At 37.4% G+C, this 22,323-nt stretch overlaps 1 protein-coding gene and 1 non-coding gene across 6 annotated transcripts in view; both read right to left on the bottom strand.

The window, feature by feature from the left end:
• PDE1C (phosphodiesterase 1C) overlaps positions 1 to 22,323 on the bottom strand; it is a 436,829-nt gene that overhangs the window by 3,577 nt on the left and 410,929 nt on the right. For 4 of the 5 annotated variants that reach the window (XM_074198958.1, XM_074198957.1, XM_074198961.1 and 1 more), the window contains exon 18: positions 16,133 to 16,201. In XM_074198958.1, coding sequence (XP_074055059.1) covers positions 16,133 to 16,201 — 69 coding nt within the window. Of the gene's footprint in view, positions 1 to 10,717; positions 12,177 to 16,132; positions 16,202 to 22,323 lie in introns of those variants that run through there. The other variant, XM_074198959.1, reaches the window with a different exon arrangement.
• On the bottom strand, positions 3,165 to 3,271 carry LOC141496764 (U6 spliceosomal RNA). Its single transcript, XR_012471160.1, has one exon. It is a non-coding gene; the product is annotated as a U6 spliceosomal RNA (small nuclear RNA).

The following is a 22,323-nucleotide window of genomic DNA, read 5'->3' as shown; positions in this document are numbered from 1 at the left end:
CTCCAAGAAAAAAATGTGAGAACATTGGGGTTTTTTTTTCTGTTTTGCCGGAGAATATTCAGGGAAGTTGACACTTTAGAGTAAAAACTGAATTTGGAAAATGTCGACAGCAGATGAGTTACTGCTCCTTAAACCCCAAAGCCAACCTCTGCAAACATTCCATTTTCACTAGTCAGCAGGAACTCATCCCAAATAGCCTATTCCGCCTTCTCAGCAGGAAGCAATATTTATTGTTTACCAGCATTCTGTAGACAAGATCAAATATGACCCTTCCTTGTAGAGTTGATGCCTCTAGAGCAGAACCCACTGACAGAAAGCTGCCTGCTACTAAGGGACTCCATGGCTAGCCTCACCATCAGGTTCACTCTCGACCCAATTAGAAACAATAAGGCTGATACCCTTGTAGCAAAGTCTGGAGAAAGCCATCTCCTCCAGGGCAGGGAGGTTTGTTTCATTTTTTGACTTTGTATTTCCAGAAGTCAGCTCCGAAATACAGTAACTATGCTTATTTTTTTAAAAAATGAACTGAAGTATCCTGCTATGAGAAGGAAAGGTGCAGGGAGAGGACCAGGTTCAAGAACCAAGGTTTATTTGTGTAGGTTTTTATTGATGCCTTTTTTGCTTAAGAAAAGGTTTACAGGGATTCCTTTACAATTTTTTTTCCAGTAGCAGTACAGCATAGGATCTAGGTGAGAATCATTGTTCCTTAATATTCAAGCAATATTTTTTCTAGGACTGAATTAAAACTGGTACTTCTTAAAATTCTCTTCTTCCATAAGATATATCAAATAGAAACAGAACTATAGGCATGGATGGACCTTGGTGGCAATTTCAAAAATCCCTCCTTTTTCTCTTCTCCATAACCCTTCCCTGTTCTGCTCTTTGGATCTAGAGGGCAGCTAGATGGTACAGTGGATGGAACACTAGCACTTGATATTGTTTAAATCTGACCTCAGATACTTCCTAGCTGTGTGACCTTGGGAAAGTCACTTACCCCTGATGGCTTCACATCCAGGCCCACCTCTAGCTGTCCTGATTCTTATCTGGTGACTTAACACAGCCCCACCCCACTCAAATTCAGTTCACATGCTTGTCATGGCATCACCTCCCTGATGCCTTGGTCTTCTTCAAGAAAGAAGCACATACATCATCATTTGGGTCTGGAGCCATGATTCAATGGAGCATCGGTCTGCTCCCCTTTGCCAAATCTCTCTACCATATATGTAATTTTGTCTTTCCAAAGTGTTCCACTGGGGCTACCACTCCCTTCCATGTGAAGTTTTCCCATTAGAATATAAGCTCCTTGGAGTAGGGATTGCCTTTTTATTTGGAATTCCAGACATTAGCACTTTGCTTGGGTCCTTTTTATTTATCTAGTTGTATTCTTTTTTTTTTGTAAATACAAGATCACATCCCATAAATCAGTTTTCTTTGACAAGCCAAGTGCCAAAGAAGATAGAGTATTGGATCTGGAGTCAGAAAAATTTAGCTTTGTCTCCAACTTTAGACATGTACTAGCTGCATGACCCTGGGTAAGTCCCTTAACTCTCTTTGCCTCAGTTTCCTCATCTGCAAAATGAGCTGGAGAAGAAAATGGCAAACCACTTTAATATCTCTGCCAAGGAAACCACAAATGGACTCATGAAGAATCCAACACCACAGAACAATGGAGATTTTGACAAAAGTATCTATTCCTCTGCCTAATTAGGAAACTCATTATCTATATTTCTCTTTTATGCTTCAAGGAAGAAGGAACAGTTAAAAAGATCATACAAATGGAACCATCTCTTCTGGGTTTTCTTTCTTTTTTTTAAACATTTTCATTAAATTTGATTGTGTACTGAGATATTTTGCCAGTAAGAAATTTAACTTTTTATCCTAAAGTACTCTTGGTTTCCAAGTACGTCTGTATTCCTCAGCTCCCCTGAAGGCTTCCTTCAGTCATTTCTATTTCTTTTGTTTTCTTTATTCTGTTGATCATTTTCACTTCCAAAAATGTCTTGAAACTTGTGCTGCAGATTAGTCTCCCCCTTAAAGTAGACCTGGGAACTTTCATTCCTTAAACTGACATAGGAAATTCAACCCTCACGTTCAGTCTGTCCATCATGGAGCCAATGGCTGCCCTGGACCCAACCTGTAGTTATATCACATAACTGTAGAATTAAGGCTAGATGTTCTATGTTCTTCCCCTCTGCGCCCCCAAACCACACTTGTATATTATCTTTTTTAATCAAAGACTGTAGGAATCATTGAATTTGTCAGATGGGGACCTTGATGCAGAATCTGATCAGGTTGTAAATCGTGGTAAGCCATAGCTGACTTTGTTGTTGGATGGCAGGGGAGACCAGGACCAGGATGTACACAACCTAGCTCTCCTGCCACATCATATAACTTCTGTTCATCCCAAGCCCACTCTGCCTGCTGGAGCCATCTTCACCAGGCTCCACAACCTCAAATTCACTCATCCCACCCTTTGGGATGCCAAACCTGCTCTCTCCTTTCCCCACAAAGGCTCTCTCCCATTTTACTCATTCTTTCTTCTTGTGAACACACTCAATTCATTTATTTCATAAGTTTCCTTCCATACCCAGAAAGGCTAGTTTCTTCCACTGAGTCTCTAAAGCAGTGTCGAGTATCCTTTCACATTTATTAGCTCAACCTGGGGAAGTCCTGTGAATAATGGCGTGCTCCCACAGCCTCAAGCTTCCTGGTGTTATTTCTGCCTGTGTCTGAGCAGAGGCAGACTCTAACATTGTCCCTTAAATTGCACTGGTGATAAAGTAGGTTCCTCAAAGAAAACTGCTTTTATCTATCTTTAGAGTCCTTTAATTCAACTTAATGGCAGTCTACATAAAAATGGGTCGGAAACAGCAATGGAGGCAATTGATGCGATGTCAGATGGGGGAATTTAGAAGGCCTAGGTTTATGTTGCTAAAGTTGTTCATTGCTTTAAGTAGTTTTTTAGATGATTTTCTCAAGTTCTTTTAGTATACCATCATTATCATTTGTGAAGAATGAGAGTTCTGTTTACTTATTGCCTATTCTAATTCCTTTACTTTCTTTTTCTTGTCTTATTACTAAAACTAACATTTCTTTTTATTGGTTTATTATATATAATTATAAATTATATATAAAGTTTATGTAAGTATTTTATTGGTTTTTCCAAAAATATGGACTGCTTCATGCATTTGCACGTCAGCCTTGCACATGGGTCATGCTAATCTTCTGTATATCATTCCAGTTTTAGTGTATGTGCTTCCAAAGCAAGCACTAAAGCTAACATTTCTAGTTGTAGTGTATGTGCTTCCAAAGCAAGCACTAAAGCTAACATTTCTAGTTGTAGTGTATGTGCTTCCAAAGCAAGCACTAAAGCTAACATTTCTAGTTGTAGTGTATGTGCTTCCAAAGCAAGCACTAAAGCTAACATTTCTAATATAATATTGAATAATAATGGTGATAGAAGTGGTTTCACCCTTCATTTTATTGGAAATGCTGATAGTTTAACCCCATTACAAATATTGTTTGCTGGTGGTTTTAGATAGATACTGCTTATCATTCTTAGGAAAACTCCATTCATTCTTATGCTCTTTAGTGTTTTTAATAGCAATGGGTGCTATATTTTGAGAAGGGTTTTTTCAGCATCATTGAGATAATCACATGATTTTTTTAAATTTTGAAATTGATACGGTCAATTAGTCTAATTGTTTCACTAATGTTGAATCATTCCTGCCTACCTCATATAAATTCTGATTATAGTGTAACCTCCTAATAAAAACTTGTTGTAATGTCTTTGCTAAAGTATTTGCATCAATATTCATTAGGGAGATTGATCTTTGTTTCTTTCAGCTCTTCCTGGTTTAGGTATCAGCCCCATGTTGGTGTCATAAAAGGAATTTGGCAGAAATTCTTTAATTTTTTTCAAATAGTTTATAGAAAAGAATTAATTATTATTAAATGTTTAGTAGAATTCACTTGTGAATCCATCTAGACCTAAAGCTTTTTTCTTAGGGAATTTATTGTTTTTTCTTCAATTTCTTTTTTTTTTTTACTGAAATAGGGTTATTTAGGTATTTTATTTCATCTTCTGATAATCTAGGCAGTTTATATTTTTGTAAATATTCATTGAAGGCACTTATATTGTCAGATTTGTTGGCCTACAATTGGGCAAAATAGCTCTGAATTATTACTTTAATTTCCTCCTCATTGGTGGTAGGTAGTTCACCCTTTTAATTTCTGACACTGGTATTTTTTTTCTTCTTTTTTAAAAATCAGATTAACCAAAGGTTTATCTATTTCATTGGTGTTCCCCCCACCCAATACTAACTCCTGGTTTTATTAGTTCAATGCTTTTCTTAATTTTAGGTGTTTTTTTTTTAAATTTCCCCTTTGAGTTTCAGAAGTTCTAATCTGGTATTTAATTGGTAATTTTTATTTTTTTTCAACTTTTTTAGTTGAGTGACCATTATTGGATCTCCTCTTTCTCCATTTTATTCATATAAGCATTTAGAGATATAATATTTTCCCTTAATAACTGCTTTGGCTGCATCCTACAAGTTTGATGACTTATTATTATCATTGTCTCAGAGGAAATTGTTGATAATATCTATGATTTGTTATTTGATCCACTCATTCTTTAAAATTATGTTATTTAAATTTCCAATTAATTTTAAGTTATTTTTTCCATTTCCTTTTATTGCATGTAATTTTGTTATATCATGATCTGAAAAAAAGGATACATTTAATATTTCTTTCTGCATTTGAGTGAGATTTTTATATCCTAATACATGACCAATCTTTATAAAAGTGCCATGTATCACAGAGAAGGTATATTCCTTTCTTTCCCTATTCAATTTTCTCCAGAATTCTATCACATCTAACTTTTCTAAAATTCTATTCATCTTCTTAATTTCCTTCTTGATTGTTTTGTGGTAGGATTTATCCAATTCTGAGAGAAGGAGGTTGAGGTCCCCTACTAGTATAGCTTTGCTGTCTAGGTCTCCCTAGAACTCAATTAGCTTCTCTCATTTATTGTTTCTATATATTCCATTTTTAATCATTTCAAACAACAATGCTATATATTCATTTAATGCTTTCTGCTGAACTTTGGATTCATCTACTGCCAGTGAATAAACTAAAAATAAATGTTCTTTTTATTGATGTGGTTTTAGAAGTCTAAGAGACCTGAATATTAATGTTAACTTCCCCAAGAAAGATGACAATAGTGAGCCCAAGATCTTCATTAGGTGCTTGTGAAAAAGGATCAAACAGGTAGATAGCAGAATGGGTACAGCTCTGGGTCTAGTCAGAAAGTTTATGTGGTCTGTCATGTCTGACTCCTTGTGACTCCATTTGAAGTTTTCTTGGCAGAAGTGACTTGTCATTTCCTTTTCCAGCTCATTTTATAGATGATTAAACTAATGCAAGCAAAGTTATGTGACTTTCCCAAGGTCACATAACTAGTGAGTATCTGAGACTAGATTTGAACTCAGAAAAACAAGTCTTCCTGAGTCCCATAAAACTGGTCTTATCCAAGATGCCGCTTACCTGTTCAAAGTCAAGAAGACCTGAATTCAAATCTGTTCACAGACATAAGCTGTGTAACCCTGGGCAAGTCACTTAACCTTTCCCTCAGTTTTCTTATCTGTAAGAAGGAAAGGATAATATAGTACCTACTCCTAGAACTGTTGTGAGAATCAAATTTAATAATAATTGTAAAAGGCTGAACTTAGGGCTTAACACAAAATAAGAGTTTTACGAATGTCAGGTATCATCATCATTATTACATTTGTATATGCAGTGCTAAGCAGAATGCCTGGCAAATAGTTAGAATTCAACAAATGCTCGTTGAAGCTTTTTTGAGGTGACAAAATATTGGAAATTGAGGGGGTGGGGTGGCTAGGTGGCACAGTGGATAGAGTACCAGCCCTGGAGTCAGGAGTACCTGAGTTCAAATCCAGCCTCAGACACTTAATAATTACCTAGCTGTGTGGCCTTGAGCAAGCCACTTAATACCATTGCCTTGCCAAAAAAAAAAATAACTAAAAAAAATAAATCGAGGGGGTGCTCATCAATGGGCATTGACTGAACATGTAATGGAATACTATTGTGCAATAAGAAATGATGTGCAAATAGATTCCAGAAAAACCTGGAAAGACTTGTACAAGCTGATGCAAAGTAAAATCAGCAGAAACAGAATACCATTCGCAGGCAATGATGACATCTATCAGCCTAATGTAATCAATAAAGAACCAGCCTTAGAGTAGAAGGATCAGTGACATTGTAGAATGATCAACTGTGAAGGACCTAGCTCTTCTCAACAGTACAATGATCCAAGATCATTCTAAAGGACTCATGATGCAAAATGCTCTCCACTCTCCAGACATAGAACCGATAGCCTCTAAATGCAGTTCACAGCATACTATTTTCATGTCTTCATTTTTTCCTTTTGGTCTGTTTCTTCTTTCACACATGTGGTTAGGTTAATATGGAAATAAGTTTTACATGATTTCAAAGACAATCTATATAAATTGCTTATTTTAGGAAGAGAGGAGGGGTGGGAAGGGGGGAAAATTTGGATCTCAGAATCTTGTAAAAGCTCCAAAATTGTCTTTGTATATAATTGGAAAAATGCTATGAAATAAAATAAATGCTTTCTGACTGATTTAGAAGAGCTGCAATGGGAAATGGCTTACAAATTAAACCTCTTGGAAATGGAAGGAAAGGGGAATAAGCATTTCTCTGGCACCTACTTATCTGCCAGTCCCTTTTTTCCTCATGAATTTTATCTCATTTGATCCTCACAGTAAAGCTTTGCTTTATGCTGTTTTTTGTTTTTCTTTATCCTTGCTTAACAGACTAGTAGTCTTGGAAGTTTGGGGGATTCTCACTGCAGTTTCTTTTTCCTTTTTCGGAGCTGCTTTCCCCCCTCTCTCTTGTACTTCTTTTCTTTTTTGCTAAATCTTTTGAGGAAACCAAAGCCCTCTGTAAAATAACTTTTGGCATTGGGAAGCCACAAAGATTTAAGTGTTAAAAGCTTTTGAAAACACTCATAGCAAAAGGACAGAAGGCTAGCAACCAGCCAAGTATTTTTTTAAGGGGGGGGTTAATATTAACAGGGGAAAATAGGACAACAAAGGAATTTACAGGAAGATGGTGAGGCAAGGAATTCCAAGAGCCCTCAACTATTCAATATTCCCCTCTAGAACCTATCACAAATGTCACTATCAGAAGAAAATAAAGAAAGGTCATCAAGACAAATACCAGAAATTCTCACAGGAAACTTTTTAAAACACTAAAAGAAATGAACAAATCAAGAAAATTTCTCTGGCAATGAAAAATAAATAATACAGATTAAGACAAGTGGAGAAAAAGATGTTGGGAAAAAATCAGAGAAATAACATCAGCAGAATCAGAAAAAAGAATTTTCTCAAACAACAACAGAATTATTATAATCATAGTGGAAGTAATTAAAGAAGAAATGAAATGAGCGGGAAAAAAAACTGTAATCAAGGAAGTTCAGGTGAAGATGTCACTTAAAAGGTTATAAATATCCAAGGAAGAATTAAACAAAATAATAGATTAAATGAAAAGTTAAATAATTTTATTAGAAGACTTAATGGAAGAAGAAACAGCAGAAGCAAAATATTTAAAACAATAAAATTTTCAAATATAAAAAGAATTTTAAATGATGCAGACAAAAACAATATATCAAAGGTAAAAATTGTTAGGTTTATGTTTTTAAAAGGAAATGGAAAAAGAATATTAAGAGAATTTCATAAATGCAAAGATCCAAGAATTTAGGGAAGAGCTAGATATTTGACAAAAATTATTGGAAAAAATGGAAAGTAATTTGGTAGAAACTAAGTATAGGCCAACATCTCACACAATCTTTCAAGATAAGGCCAAAATAGGTACATGATTTTGACACAGAGGGAGATATTGTAAACCAAATAGGGGAGAATGGAATATCTTTTCTGTCAGATTTGTAGTTAAAGGGATGAATTATAACCAAATCAGGAGATAGAGGAGCATAATGGGAAGTAAAATGTATAGTTTTTATTACATTGAAGTAAAAGAGTTTTATATAAACAAATCCAATAGTCAAGATTAGAATGACTGAGGGGAAAAATTTACATTAAGTTTCTCTGTTAAAGGTCTCATTTTTTAGATATAGAGAAAATTGAGTCAAATCTATAAGAATACAAGTCATTCCCCAATTGACAAAATGGTCAAAGAATATGACAAGGCAATTTTTCTGAAGAAGAAATCAAAGCTATCTATAATCATATTTTTAAAAATGCTTTAAATATACTATTGATTAGAGAAATGCAAATTAAAACAACTCTGAAGTACCACGACACAGCAGATTAATTAGAAAAGGAAAATGATGAATGGAGAGAATAAGGAAAAATTAAAACACTAATGAACTATTAGTGGAGTTGTGAACTTATTCAACTGTTTTAGAGAGCAATTTGGAATTGTGCCTAAAGAACTATAAAACTGTGCATACACTTTGACCCAGTGATACCACTACTAGCTCTATATTCTAAAGAGATCAAAGAAAAAAAGAAAGGACCTATATGTACCAAGATATTTCTAGCAGTTCTTTTTCTTGGTGGCAACGAATTGAAAATTGAGGGGATGCTCATAAAGGAGGAAATTGTTAAAATGATTGTAATGAAATATTATTATGCTATAAAAATGATGAATAAGTTTTAGAAAAACCTGAAATGACCTATATGAACTGGTAAAAGGTGAAATGAGCAGAACCAGAACCATTGTACAAAGAAATAGCAATATTGTATGACAATCAATTGTGAATGACTTATCTATTCTCAACAGTACACTGATCCAAGACAATTCTGAAGGACTTAAAATAGCAAATTCTCTCCATCTCAAAGAAAGAATGGATAGTCTAATGTAGATCAAAGCATATTTTAAAATATTTTTTTATTTTTTTAATATTTTTATTAATATTTAATCTTATTTTTCTTGGTTTTAGGTTTTTTATTTTTTGTTGTTTGGGCTTTTTTGTTGGTCTTTTCTTTCACAGGGTGGTTAATATGTAGAAATGCATTTTGCATGATAGCACATATATAGTCTATATTAAATTGTTTGCCTTATCAGGGAAGGGTGAAAGGAGAGAGAATTTGGAACTCTTAAAAAATTAATGTTAAAAATTTTACATGTAATTGGAAAAAATATCATTTATCTTTGTTATAAAAGAAAGTCTACCATTACATTTCAAGAAAGCATAAAGATAATTCTTAAGAAATATTAAATAGGTAGATTTTGAAAGATTTCAGATAGATATAATTTACCAGATATCCAAGGAAATGATTATTAAATCCAATGTCTTAGGCAAATAATTGGTAAATTTCAAGACTAGAAAGACAAACAAAAATTATGATAAGAAAAATATCTTGGGGGATCCTCACATAATTAAAAATAATACTTGGGGGACAGCTAGGTGGTGTACTGACTAGAGCGCCGACCCTGGAGTCAGGAGGACCTGAGTTCAAATGTGACCTCACATTTACAAATTGCCTAGCTCTGTGACCTTGGGCAAGTCACTTAACCCCATTGCCTTAAATAACTGGAATCCCACAAACTTTTTTGACAAAAATTGGAAAGGACAGGAGTTAGAACATGATATGCTGAAATTTAAGAGAGATATAAGCTGGATTGTAAAATCATTTTCTGGGCAATACTAAACATTATCAGGCTTAGAAACAATGGCAATAAAGTTAATCTGGTACAATCCATTCTTGCCCTGTTTCCTTTTTTTTGATGTTCAAAAACTATCCCTTTAATAATACTTTCTAGTGTTTTGTCAGGAAGCGAAATTAAACTCATTATCCCTTAGTACAAAGACCCTCACTGACTTCTTCTTTTTGAAAATCAAGGGAATATTTTTTTCCTTCTGTATTCTTATGCTATCTTTCCTGTTTTCCACAATCTTTCAAATGCATCACTGCCAGTGGTTTAGTAATAATATTCAGAAAGATAAGAAAAATTCAGAGAATTAGAAAAAAAGTATTATCAATTAAATTTCATGCAAAGAATTAAATAAAATGCATAATACAACCATATGCATCCTGCATGTTTGTGTACATACAAAAATTATATATACATTAAGTACATTTCAGACTTATAGAAGGAATCAAAACAATAGAATTGTTAGATTCATTATTGATTATTCATTCATTATTCATTATGTGTTGGACTTATACCACAAATGGGGAGATAGTGCCATGTTAAGAAAATTAGTACACTAAATCACATCTGCATTAAAATAAAATCATGTAGTAATAAAAATTTATGCACAAAAAACCAAAATATAATATCATTTGGAAATTTTTTGTCTCAGCAATACAAATAACATTTCCCTGAATCAAAATTTGGCATCATTAGATAATAAAGGAACTTTGGAACCTTTCCCACTATAGTAATGGCAGAAAACACACCTAACTTACTTACTGTATTATTTCTCAAAGATCTAAAACAAAGGCAAGGAAAGAAATTAAATGAATTATCACTATTTGTATCCTAAAAATCATATGGATTCTATGATATCTTTTAGCTGAAAATATTGTGATTTATTTAGAAAAAAAGCAAAATTATTTAATATATTTTGATCATAAATATTTCAACTCTCTTAGATAAACTCTGAAAAATCACCAGGAATTTCACAAATCACTAGGACAAAATATATAGAGAAAAACCACTCATAATCAAAATGTAAGCTATTAACTATCTACAAGTTAATCTATCAATATAAATGTAAGGCACACATATAGGTAACTATGGATAATTTCTGGTAGAACTAAAACTAAACCATTGGATATATCTTAGTGGCACATGATTAGTTCAGCCCAGTAGAGTAAAGATAACAATATTAAGCAATTATAAATTCAGTTCTATATCACTCATAATAAATGAAATGTCAGAAGACTACATAAAATAACAAAATTCATAAAATGAGGAACAAAAAGTCAAATGTATCTAGAGAGATTATGAAAAATAAAAAGCAATTGAAACTTGCCGGATCTTAAATTATGTTGGCAAAGCCATCATTGTAAAAAAAAATCAAACAAAAACCAACTTTCTGCTGTTGAACAAAAATTAGAAAATAAATAAAATAAAAATATTAGCAAAGAAGGAGTCGGAACCTAGTGACATTGGTAGAGCACTTTATATTTGCAAAGTAATTTACATATTTTTTCTTATTTGAACCTTATAACAAATCTCTATACTACATTTACAATTATTATCCACATTTTACAAACTGAAGTTCAGAAGTTAATGAGTTTCCCATGGTCACCCAGATATTAAGTGTCTGAGACAATAATTGAATTCAGGACTTCTTTCCCCCCCAGGTACAGAGTGCAAATCTAAATCAGCAAGGAATCACCATTTCACATCCTGTTGGAGGAATAGGGATGGATGGTGGGGAATCTGATCCATTCAGCTGAGAGAATGGTAAGTGTTAAGAATTAAAATTGAAATCTAAGGGTAGAGGGCCTTAGGAGAAGTTCATGGTAGGGAGTCTTCTCACTTATACTAAGGGCAGAGAGATGCCACCTGTATTTTGTTGGAATGTGATTCTGAGGAACAAAGCTGCAACTAGCAATGGGGACCTATGGTCTCAGATCATCTTTGCAATTAGTGGTGTAAAAATAATATAAGAGTAATTAAGGTTAATTCATTTTAATATGAGAATGAATGAGTTACTATAGTAGTTCACAGATGAGGTGATAGACTTGATTATGTCCTATTTTAAAGAATTTTTACTCATTGGGCTGTTTCTGGATAAGTGAAAATGTAGAATCTTTGTATCCTCTAAATCCTGGTGATCTGGTGCATGCTACTGGTTGTACCATCATGATTTTAGCTCTATCTAAGGAGGCCCTTGACTTCTTAATCTATACATAAGGATGTAGAGAATACATTGGAGTGGACTGTTTGGCAAACATCTTCACACTTGAAGGAGTAACCTGAACCAACTCAGGGAGAATGCAGCATCACTTTTCGAAGTCAACTCCCCTAGGAATTATAAAGCCCCTCAAAGTTTGGCTTTTTCATAAATTTGTACTTCATAAAATATTTTTCCAAGAGCAGAATAGGTTGTTTCTCTGTTGGGTATTCTTCAGTTGGGTTGTTCTATCCGTAATCACCTAAAAATGGAAGAAATACAATATCACAGACATATCAACAGAACAAGAAGAGGAAAAAAAGCCCATTTAATCTAAAGAATGCACTTGAGCAAATCAAACAAAGCATGGGACTCTAAAACAATAACTACAGCCCATTTGGGTTAGCCTCGGCCACTACAGAGCAAGTAGCTTCTAAATGAAAGGAGCCCGGGAGAGAGGTTGTACGGTACCTGCCAGTCTAAGGGCCCCTCCAAGCCATGACATGGCGGAGGCTCCCTGAGGAAGCAGCCTGGGGCTGGACATCAATGGTGGCCTGGGTCCCTTGGTGGTCAGGAAGGAATGCAGTGGCTTGCTTCAATGAAAGAGAACACTTCCCCACTCCTCTGTCATTTCAGACTGGCTCTTGAAGGAAAGACTGCTGAAGGGGCTCTTAGAAAGGCTATCCCACCAGGGAAGCTACTGTGCCATTGATAGACATGAAAGTCAGAGGTCACCATGATGTAACCCTGTGATTTTCTGAATGGAAGTATGCTGATTTTTGCAATATCCTGGCATATATCATCCAGGTTGGTGAATCATAACTTAATGATTTTCATTATGGACAACAATTATTGAAAACAAATTGGTGTTTCTTGCAATTTCGTTTATTTTGCTTACCCCTATTAGGCAAATTAGTCTTGTTAAAGCACTCTTCTCCCTGAAGCATGGACAGGAGATAGGCCAAGTGAATCAAATAACTACTGCCACTCAGACTCTTGTAAAGCTATCCCAGAACTCTGTGTGTCCTGAGAGTAACAGTACCCTTAGGCAAATAGCCCAGCTTCCAGATTGGACCCGAGAGCAATCGTTGAGGGGAATTCACTGGGCAGGCAAACCAGTCTAGTTGAGATAACATGACAATCTGAGGGAAGGATAAGAGGTAGCAGGTGCCAAACCATCTTGAAAGCCATCTCCCCTTGGAGAGATGTTGCCGACCACCACTAGTACCAATCGCCAACTAAATGCTCCTGACCAGTAAATCCAAGAGCCTTAGAACATCAGTATCCCTAAGACCAACAATCCTGCTTCACAGTGGTCCCTTCAACACATGACCTCCTTGTCAGCTCCCCCTTGAAGATGCTCCAGCCCCTTCTTCCTCTACAGTTACAGTAGCTGAAAATTCAGAAAAGAAAATTCTCAACAGCAAAGTCCTTGATACCATCAAATAGTTCAACCATGAGACTGTTTTGTTAAAAGAAATAGTTTGAAAGATGCAATTGCCATCTGCTTTAGCCCTGAACTATCAGGACTACTAGAGAAATTTTTTTTTAATTTTATTGGCACCTCTAGAATGGGAGCTCCCTGAGATCAGGGACTCTCTCTGTTTTCTTTCTGTATCACCACTGCTTAGTAGTATAATTTGGATATTGGTTGATCATTTTTAAGTCATGTCTGGCTTTTCTGAACTCCTTTTGAGTTTTTTTTTGGCAGGGGTACTAAAGTTCGTTTCCATTTCCTTCTCCAGCTCATTTTACAGATGAGGAACTGAGGCAAACAGAGTTAAATAACTTGCCCAGTCACACAGTTATTAGCTGTCTGAGACAGGATTTGAACTCAGGGCTTCCTAACTTCCTTCACTATATTGCTTAGTTGTCTCTGAAGCTCAGCTTGGGAGTCACTGACTTAAGGATCTCTTAATATTTAGATTTCTTACCTTTTCCTCATGATGTCTCCCTACCTTTGGTCCTATTGTTTGATCTGTCATTATCAGTTTCCAGCCAAAACCCCAATACAAATGGAAGCTTCCCTTAACTCTAATTTTTAAGCCTTAAATAGAAATCTATTGACTAGTGTCATCTTATAATTTCATTTCTTATTCCTTCTATTTCTGTCGATCAGACTTCTTCTCTGACCCTTTGCTTGGTGTCTTCTGAAGGTCCATGATGAGTTAGTCTGGGGAGATGTAAGTGCCAACCTGTCTCTACTGGTTTAGCAGTGGGCATCCATTGGGTCCCATCTAGGTTGACTTCAAAGACCTTGCCTTGCTGAATCTTCACAGTGGCCTTGTGAGGGGAACACTACTTTATCATTATCTCCATTTTACAAATGAGGAAACTGAGGCCAAGAAATGTAAACCAACCTGCCCAGGGCCACCCAGCTAATGTGTCTGAAGCAGGACTTGAGCCCAACTCTTGTTCTAGGCCATGAAACCTTTTTAGGAGAACTTCCTCACCATTTCCTGCCATTATTTATATAGCAATATTCTTCCACCACTTCAATTTTTTTCCTGATTTTCCTCCTCTTTCCCATGAAAGAAGATGAACCATTATTCTATAATGTCTAGATCTGGAGGGAACCTCAGCATTCATTAAATCCAATACTCTCTTTTGAAATATGGGGAAATAGGCCCAGCAAAGGATAAAAGTCAGGTTCTCTGACTCCAAAGTCCCCTTTCCCTAAACCAATTATTTCTATAATTTCTATATAGCTAGAATAATGAGTATGACTTTTCCTACGCATGACTGAGGGTCACAACCCTTAGAGATTCGGTTGATGCCAAAGCAAGTCTTACTAAAACAACCAAAAGAAGAGTAGCTTTCAAATCTGCAATTCCTGAAACCTAAGAGATCTAAACACAAAGGAAACAGAGTCCCATCCATAGATGCCAGGTTTCCCTTTTCATATAAGTACAGTTCTTATAGTAAAATCCAAGTTAGCTCCAACTAGAGACCTCAGTCATTCCTCCTTTTTATGATTTTAAAGGATTAGTCTTCATCCAATATTAATGAAAAATTTCCAGTATTAGGAAATTAAGTATCCTACTCAAAACAGAGACCTCGAAACCCTTCGGGAAGATAAGATGCCACAAATAACAAAGATCTGGGAGGTTAGGTGACACAAACACTAGAGAGCTCCAAAGCCAGTGATCTGCAGGTGTCACAGGGATGGTCCTTACTAGCTGGTGAGGTCCAGGGAAGGTTTCTGAACCTGGAGCTGGGTTTTCAAAGAAAAGTAAGAATTGAGCAGGGGAAGATGAGGGAGGACATTTTAGACTCAGGGTGGAGCAAGAACAAAGGAATAGGGTCTCTAATGCAATGAAAGTTGGTGAGCAGTGAGTAGTTTGGGTTGGTTTGTGTCTGGAAGAGGGAGATAAATCTTGGTAGGCAAGATAGCAATCAGAAGGTGGAGGTCTTCAAATGCTGGGCATTCTTCAGTAAACTTTGTATAGAGGGCAACAGAGGAGGAGCAGTGAGGGAGTGGGTGGGAGGATGAAGGGATTGGAGAAGGGGAGGAGATGGGACAAGAGGAGAGAAGGGAAAGGGAGGAGAGTAGAAAGGTGGGAAGGGGAATGAAAAGAAAGAGAGAAGAAGGGAAGGGAGGGGACAGGAAGAGAAAGGAAGGGGAAGAGGAGAGGAGAGGAAGGGAAGGCAGAGAAAGGAAAGAGAAGGGGAGAGAAGGAAATGAGGGTAGGGGAAAGGAGAGGAGGGGAGAAGAAAGGGAGAGCCTCTGAATTTATGGGGTTGGTCATTTGACTGCAAATAGAGAAAAGAATGAATCAAGAGTAATCTATTCAAATAACTACATGGGAGGGATTGTCAAAAGCATTTCAAGAATATTATTTATACTTTTAGAGCCAGACCCCTGCAGATATTTCCCTGTTGCCCAGTTCATCAAGGGATTTCATAATTTTATTCTTTCTGTTTATCCTAAATGTTGTAAGAGTGAAAGCTTAGCAGAGGACCAGTGCAATGCCGAGCCCATGGAAGACACTTAAGACATGTTGGTGAATGTCTCCTAAGGAACAAAGGCTGATGTTCTATTAAGCTATGTGGAGCTACAAATATAAATAATATGTATGTGTGTGCATGAGCATAATATAGCCTAGATGAGTGATGGACCAGAGCTTTCACTCATGGAGTGTTCAACTCAACAATTGGGAAATTAAGGCATCAGTATAATCATGTACAACACATCACAGCATGATGCTGTGGACTGACCTGGCAATGTAAGGCGACTCGATGAGGTTGTGCTTGGGGCCGGTGAGCCATGAGGACGTCGCTTTGTGCCTGTTATAAGAAAAAAAACAGGAACAGTAAAGATTCAGGGGGAATTTAGACCTCTTCCTTTATCAAATGAGATAACACTGATATTAATAACAATGAGAATACCAAGAATAACTAACTCGGAGTTCTTTAGCATATCCCATTTTTTTCTCTCATTTCTCTCATTTTATATAAACAAAAGCCCTGGGAAATGGGTACTATTATTAAACCAAGGCTACAGGTGAGAAAAGTGAGGATCGGAGGTGAACTTATGGTTACTTATGGTTACACAGCTAATGAGTATGAAGATGAATGAAAGCCAGGTCTTTCCTGACTCCCAGGTTCTTGCTCTTTGATTTTCGTGTCTAACATTCTTAGTAACATGTAAAGCACTATGTAATATGAATGATTATTTGCCACAGGTTTTCTTCTAATCGATTTTTAAAACATGTGAATATCATGTGGAAGTATGGCTGCCAGGAAAATGTCTCATGAGAATAGGAGTGTATCCCAATGGATACTAGATTATCATCCTATTGCTGGAAAAAGCCTCAGATGCCATCAAACAACATGCTCATTTTATAGGGAAGGAAATCTGAAGCCCAAAAGGATGAGCTCATTAACTCTAGATCACACAGGTGGTTAGTGAGGAAGGCAGAATGTGATCCTGGGTGAAGTGATTCCAGAGATCTCCGCTCCATTTGTTTACATGGTCTATTTGTGCCTGACTTGTGGTAGAGCCTTCTGAACTCATGTTGATATGATCAGCCACAGATGGACATGTTGAACCTTGACATGGGGATGTCATTTTGGTTCTCTTGAAGGACCAACCAACTGTATATTCTGTTCATTGATTCATTTGATCAACCCCTTGATTCTCAAGATTCTTGTCCAGTATGATCTTTAGGCAATTCCTGGCAATTGAGAAGTATGGCAGGAAAACTGAGAAGTGGCTAAAGCAACGAGTATAGGGAGGTGAATGTGACTGATCATTTTATATGGAAATGGTGGCTAAAGATGGAGTCACTAAAGGAGAAGAGGGAAGTCACCTGGGGATCCCTCATTGACTCTGCAAGTCAAAAAGATAATAGTATCAAAAGTGTAGTGTTGAAGGGTAGTGATGATAGGAAGAAGAGACCTTTAATAAATGCAGAGTGCTTTTATCAAGTGATGTTTTATGAATGGTTTAAATGGATGTCCTATTTTAGGGAGAGCGCATGGAGAAAGGGGAAAAATGCCTTTTCTTTGTCAAATGCTTAATGGACAGGACTCAGAATCCTCAACAACCATGCCAGGCATTGTAAAAGATGTCCTGATAGCAAAGCTTCAAACCTTGGCCTAACCATGCATTAAGTGTCTTCCGTATGTCTTTTTAAAAATATTGACAACTTCTCAGTCATTGTCCATAAACAGGCATCAAGAGTTAAGCTGGGGTAGAAAAAACCCTATTTAGCCACAATGCCTTTTAATCAGACATCATTGCTAATGGTCTGTCATAGGAGATAGGGTTTCTAGTTCATCTCATCCTTTTATCATCCATTGATGTGAAAGCATAGACCTGCACCTAGTTTCATATTTTCCCACTGATCACTGAGTCATTTAACCCTTTGTCCATAATGCAAGGTCGAGTTGCTCTTTGCCAAAAATGAGGTCAGCTCTAAAGGGGAGTGCCACTGAAGCCAAGGAATTCAAGGCCTTTGAGACCTAAGATCAGAAGTGGGTCAGTTCTGTGTTAATAAGATGAGGTATGTATTGGTGTGGCTGACTGTTGTACAGCAAACAAAGGAGGAAAATACATCAAATTAAACCTGGAAGCCTTTATTAAAGACCTATTACAGAGTATTGTGTTCGTTTCTGGAAAGAGATATACAAAATGGTGAAACGAAAAGGTATTTATCAAGGGTTCAGCCTGTGCTAAGCATCAAGGAGACAAATAGAAAAGTGACACAGTCCTACCCTCAAGGAGCTCACATTCCATCAGAGGAGACATCTCATGGAAGGTTCTGTTGCAAGTCAGATGGAAAGGTTCCATGGTCCTTAGGGCACAATGGAAAAGCTGATGGCAAATAGTATCTATTCTTTGTTTCATTTGCACTGTTAAAATGCTATCAGTTTCTGATGCTGAACTTTTTAATAGGTCCTGCCCTGCAAGGAGCTTGCGATCTATTGAAATTATCTAGGAAACCCTTTTCCTCCATTGTCTATCACCATGTCCAGGCTCCCTTAGTCCTAAAATATCTCCAGTTGGCCTCACATTCTCTCAAGCTATCATCCTTAATTACCCTGCTCTTTCTCCATTTCCTCACCATTCATTCAAATTCTTATCTCTTTGCCATACATCTTCTGAGTCCATCACCAGAATGACCCAATCTCTCTAGAAATAATCCAACAGCCTTTTTTCTCAGTCCTTCCCTGATCTGACCCTTGACAGCTTTGGGCATTATCAGCCACTCTGTTCCCTTAGATTATTGTTTCCCCCTTGGTTTCTGGGAAGTGGGTATCTCCTGCTTCTCCTCTCATCTGTATGATGTCTCCCATGTTCTGTCTTATGCCATGACGATTCTTCTACTTTATGTTCTTTCCCTTGGTGGTGTCCCTCATTCATCCATGTTTAACTATCATCCATATGCAGATGAGGCAGACATCATAATATGACTGCCTCTGGAGTCAAAGGAATAGGGCTCAACTTTGCTCGATGACATTGGTATTTTGGTGCCCTTGGGCAAACAATTTTATACACTTTGATTTCTTCATATGTAACTTTAGGAGGTTGGATTATGCAGTCTCTATAGCCCTTACAGATCTAGCTATAGAATTCTAGGATATGTGTGTGTGTGTGTGTGTGTGTGTGTGTGTGTGTGTGTATATGTATAATTCTAGGCTATATATATATGTCTAGTTAGATATAAATGTACGTAGATATCTTTCTATATACTTCATATATCTGTCTCCCTATCACCTCCCTACAATCAGTTGCCAAGTCTTGCTATTTCTATTTCCTCAAAATCACTTTCATTACTTCCCTTCTCTCCAGTCACACAGTCTAGTACAGGTTTCTCAACACCCTTTTCCTGGACTATTGCAATAGCTCCTAATTGGTAACTGCCTTCCCCTACCCTCTGCCTTCAATCTATCCCTTACACAGCTGACTAAATGTTTCTCCTAAAATAGAAGTCTCAACATATTCCCCTGCTCAAAGGCTTTGGGTGATTCCCTTTTGCCTCTAGGAGCAAATGCAAACTCCTTGGTCTGACATTGAAAAGCTCTGCCAATCTGGCTCTGACCCTACTACAGCCATTGCTAGAATATACATTCTAGACTAAATGAATTAGTGCTGTCCCTGAAGGGAGCGTTCCATTCATCCTTTGCTTCCATTCCTTCACATGGAGCATCTATCAGACCAGACCTGGAAAGCCCTCTATGGGTGGCTATCACACAGCAGCAGGATCAGCTAGGCTCTGTAGTCTGCAAAGGATAGAAGCTTGGAGCTGGTCCTGGTGGAAGCTACAAAGAAGGCAGATCTGGGCTTGAACATTAGGCACACTTTGGAATGGAATGGGTAGCCTCTAGGGAGGCTGGGCTTCTGCTCCTTGAGGGTTTGCAAGCAGAGGCTAGACAACCCATTGCTTGGGGGGAAGGGGGCACATCCAAGTATATAGGCTGGATGAAATGGGTGCTTCTGAAGTTCTCCATCTCTTCAGTTTTGGGTAACAGACAATGCTGAGTAATGAGGGCACTAAAAGAAAATAAAAATAAAATGCCTGCCTCGGTTTTCCTGCGCCTGGGGAGAAGGGGCAGCTTTTTATCATGCCTGCAAACACAAAATAAACACAAAGCAAGTAAAAAGTGACCTGAGGCCGAGAAGAGTTGGCTGACAAGTGAAAAGGTCTCTTTTAGGAGATGGGCCTGGATGCTAAGTTTCCAATGGAGCTGAGGGTTCCCAGGGAGGAGGTGAAGAGAGAGAACAACCCCAGTTGAGAGATGAAGAGAAGCCTGTGCAAAGAAAGGAGAGGGGAGAAGGAGAAATGTTGCATTTGAGAATAGCAAGTTGGTGAATTGGGGTGGAAAAGGAAGTGTATGAGGGATGTAATGTGGAATCAAGAAATATAGCCCAGAAACCAATTTTGAAGGGTTTGAAATGCCAAACAGGATGTTGTATTTTATTCAGCACTTAGCATAGTGATTGATCCCAAGGACAATAGGAATCAACTGAAGCTTCTTCAACAGGGGAGTGATATAGTCAGGATTTCTCTTTGGCATGAGTATGCAAGGAGGATTAGAGAGGAGAGAGATGGGAGACAAGGACCCTAACTGGGAGGTGATTGCCACAGTCCAGGCAAGAGATGATGAGGGACAAATGAGTGCTAGCCATGTGGGCAGAATTGGCAGACAGATCTAAGCAATGTTGTAAAGCACCATATCTATGGAGCTTTTCAAAATCCCGGATGTTTGATTGTGAAGGCAGAATTGATGAGACATGGAAGATAAGTACTGTAAGTTCAGGAACCCCTATTATATGCTTAAATTTATTCCTTCTTATCAGGTGCATGATAGCAGAGGATTGGGGGGAAATCCCACGTCCCATATTAAACATGAGTGAGTTTCAACTATTTGGGATGGATATTTGCATTAGTTCTATTGAAAGGCAACCATTCATGAATTTATTGATGAAAGAATGGTGATAACTAGCTTTGTGACCTTGAAGGGAGCACCCACACTAAGAATCATCACTTGTAAATATAGTTCTAAACCCTAACCCTAAGCAACTCATCCCAAGAAGAACATAATGGCATCAGTCCCAAAGGCTGCTGGGAAATTTTGAGAGGAATCATCAAAAACTTGATTTTCTTTAATATTAATGGAAACTATGGTAGGACTGCATGACTAATCATACTCCTGTATTAAAAAACAATATGGTGGCATGGTGAAAAAAGAGGTGGTTTTAGGGTCAGGAAAATCTATGTTCAAATCTAATCTCTCATGCCTACTGGTTAAGTCACCTAACTTCTCATGGTCCAAGGGCATGTTCCAGACCTGGTTGGAGTTAGGGAATAATCTACAGTTAGTGAAGTGGGGGAGAGGAGTTCCACATTATAGGAATTATAAATCCTTCAGTACTCTGGATAGTTTAACCCTGTAATAATAGGAGTCTGAAAGATTCTCTGAAAGACAGTGAAAGAAAGGATAGCATGGAAAGAGGTAACTAAGTCAGACCTAAGAGTTAGCTGAATTGGGTTCAGGGTTGATCTGTCATCAAGTTAGGAAAAGTGAGAGCTAAAGACCACCCTCAGGAAGGAAATAGAAATTCATGGAAGGACTAGCATGGGGCAGGGATAGTGAACCAGGAAGAGAAAGTGAATCTATCCATTCTTGCCCACTAATGGGAATGACACTGAGGGAGACAGGCTCAAGGAAATGATGAGTGCCATTGGGTCCTAGAGCCACTGACAATGTATATTCCAGGCTCAAATGCTAACTTAATAACTGAACTTCACCTCCATTGTCTAAATGATTTCAACAATGAGCTAGTCCATTGACTGAAGTCAACTCTACCAGGAATGAAATTAATGGGTCATGGGAGAAATAGGACTTGTAAGAAGCTGGGCTAAACTCTTTGAGAAGTATCTTTGGAAGTTCAATAGGGCAAGGCCTTTCCTAGGGAGCAGGAAGCTTTCCAAGAGTAGTGGAGATAGTATTTTGTATTTATAGAGAACTCTAGACCCTTTATTAAGCACCAGTTAAATATTATCTCATCTGATGCTCACAACAACACTTTGATGTAGGTGATATCACTACCTTCATTTTATAGATAAAGAAAGGGAGGAGGCAAATGGTTTAAGTGACTAGCCCTGAGGCTAGATTTGAACTTGGATCATTCTGACTCCATGTCCAGCCCTCTCTTTCATTAGGCAACTAGTTATCTCCAAGGGTCTTAGAAGTTGGCCTGAAATTTTGGAGACAGGGAAATAACCTTCATTTTATGGACCAAAGAGAAAGTAAGTTTTAAAGCATGGGGCAGCCAAGTGGTGCAGTAGATAAGGCATGAGGTTGTGAGTGCAAATGTGACCTCAGACACTTGATACTTACTAGCTATGTGCCCCTGGGCAAGTCACTCAGCCCAGATTATTTTGGGGCCAATTGACCTA

The sequence above is a fragment of the Macrotis lagotis genome, chromosome 8, assembly GCF_037893015.1.
Source record: "Macrotis lagotis isolate mMagLag1 chromosome 8, bilby.v1.9.chrom.fasta, whole genome shotgun sequence".
Lineage (NCBI taxonomy): Eukaryota > Metazoa > Chordata > Mammalia > Peramelemorphia > Peramelidae > Macrotis > Macrotis lagotis.
This window is presented reverse-complemented; position numbering and strand designations above follow the sequence as displayed.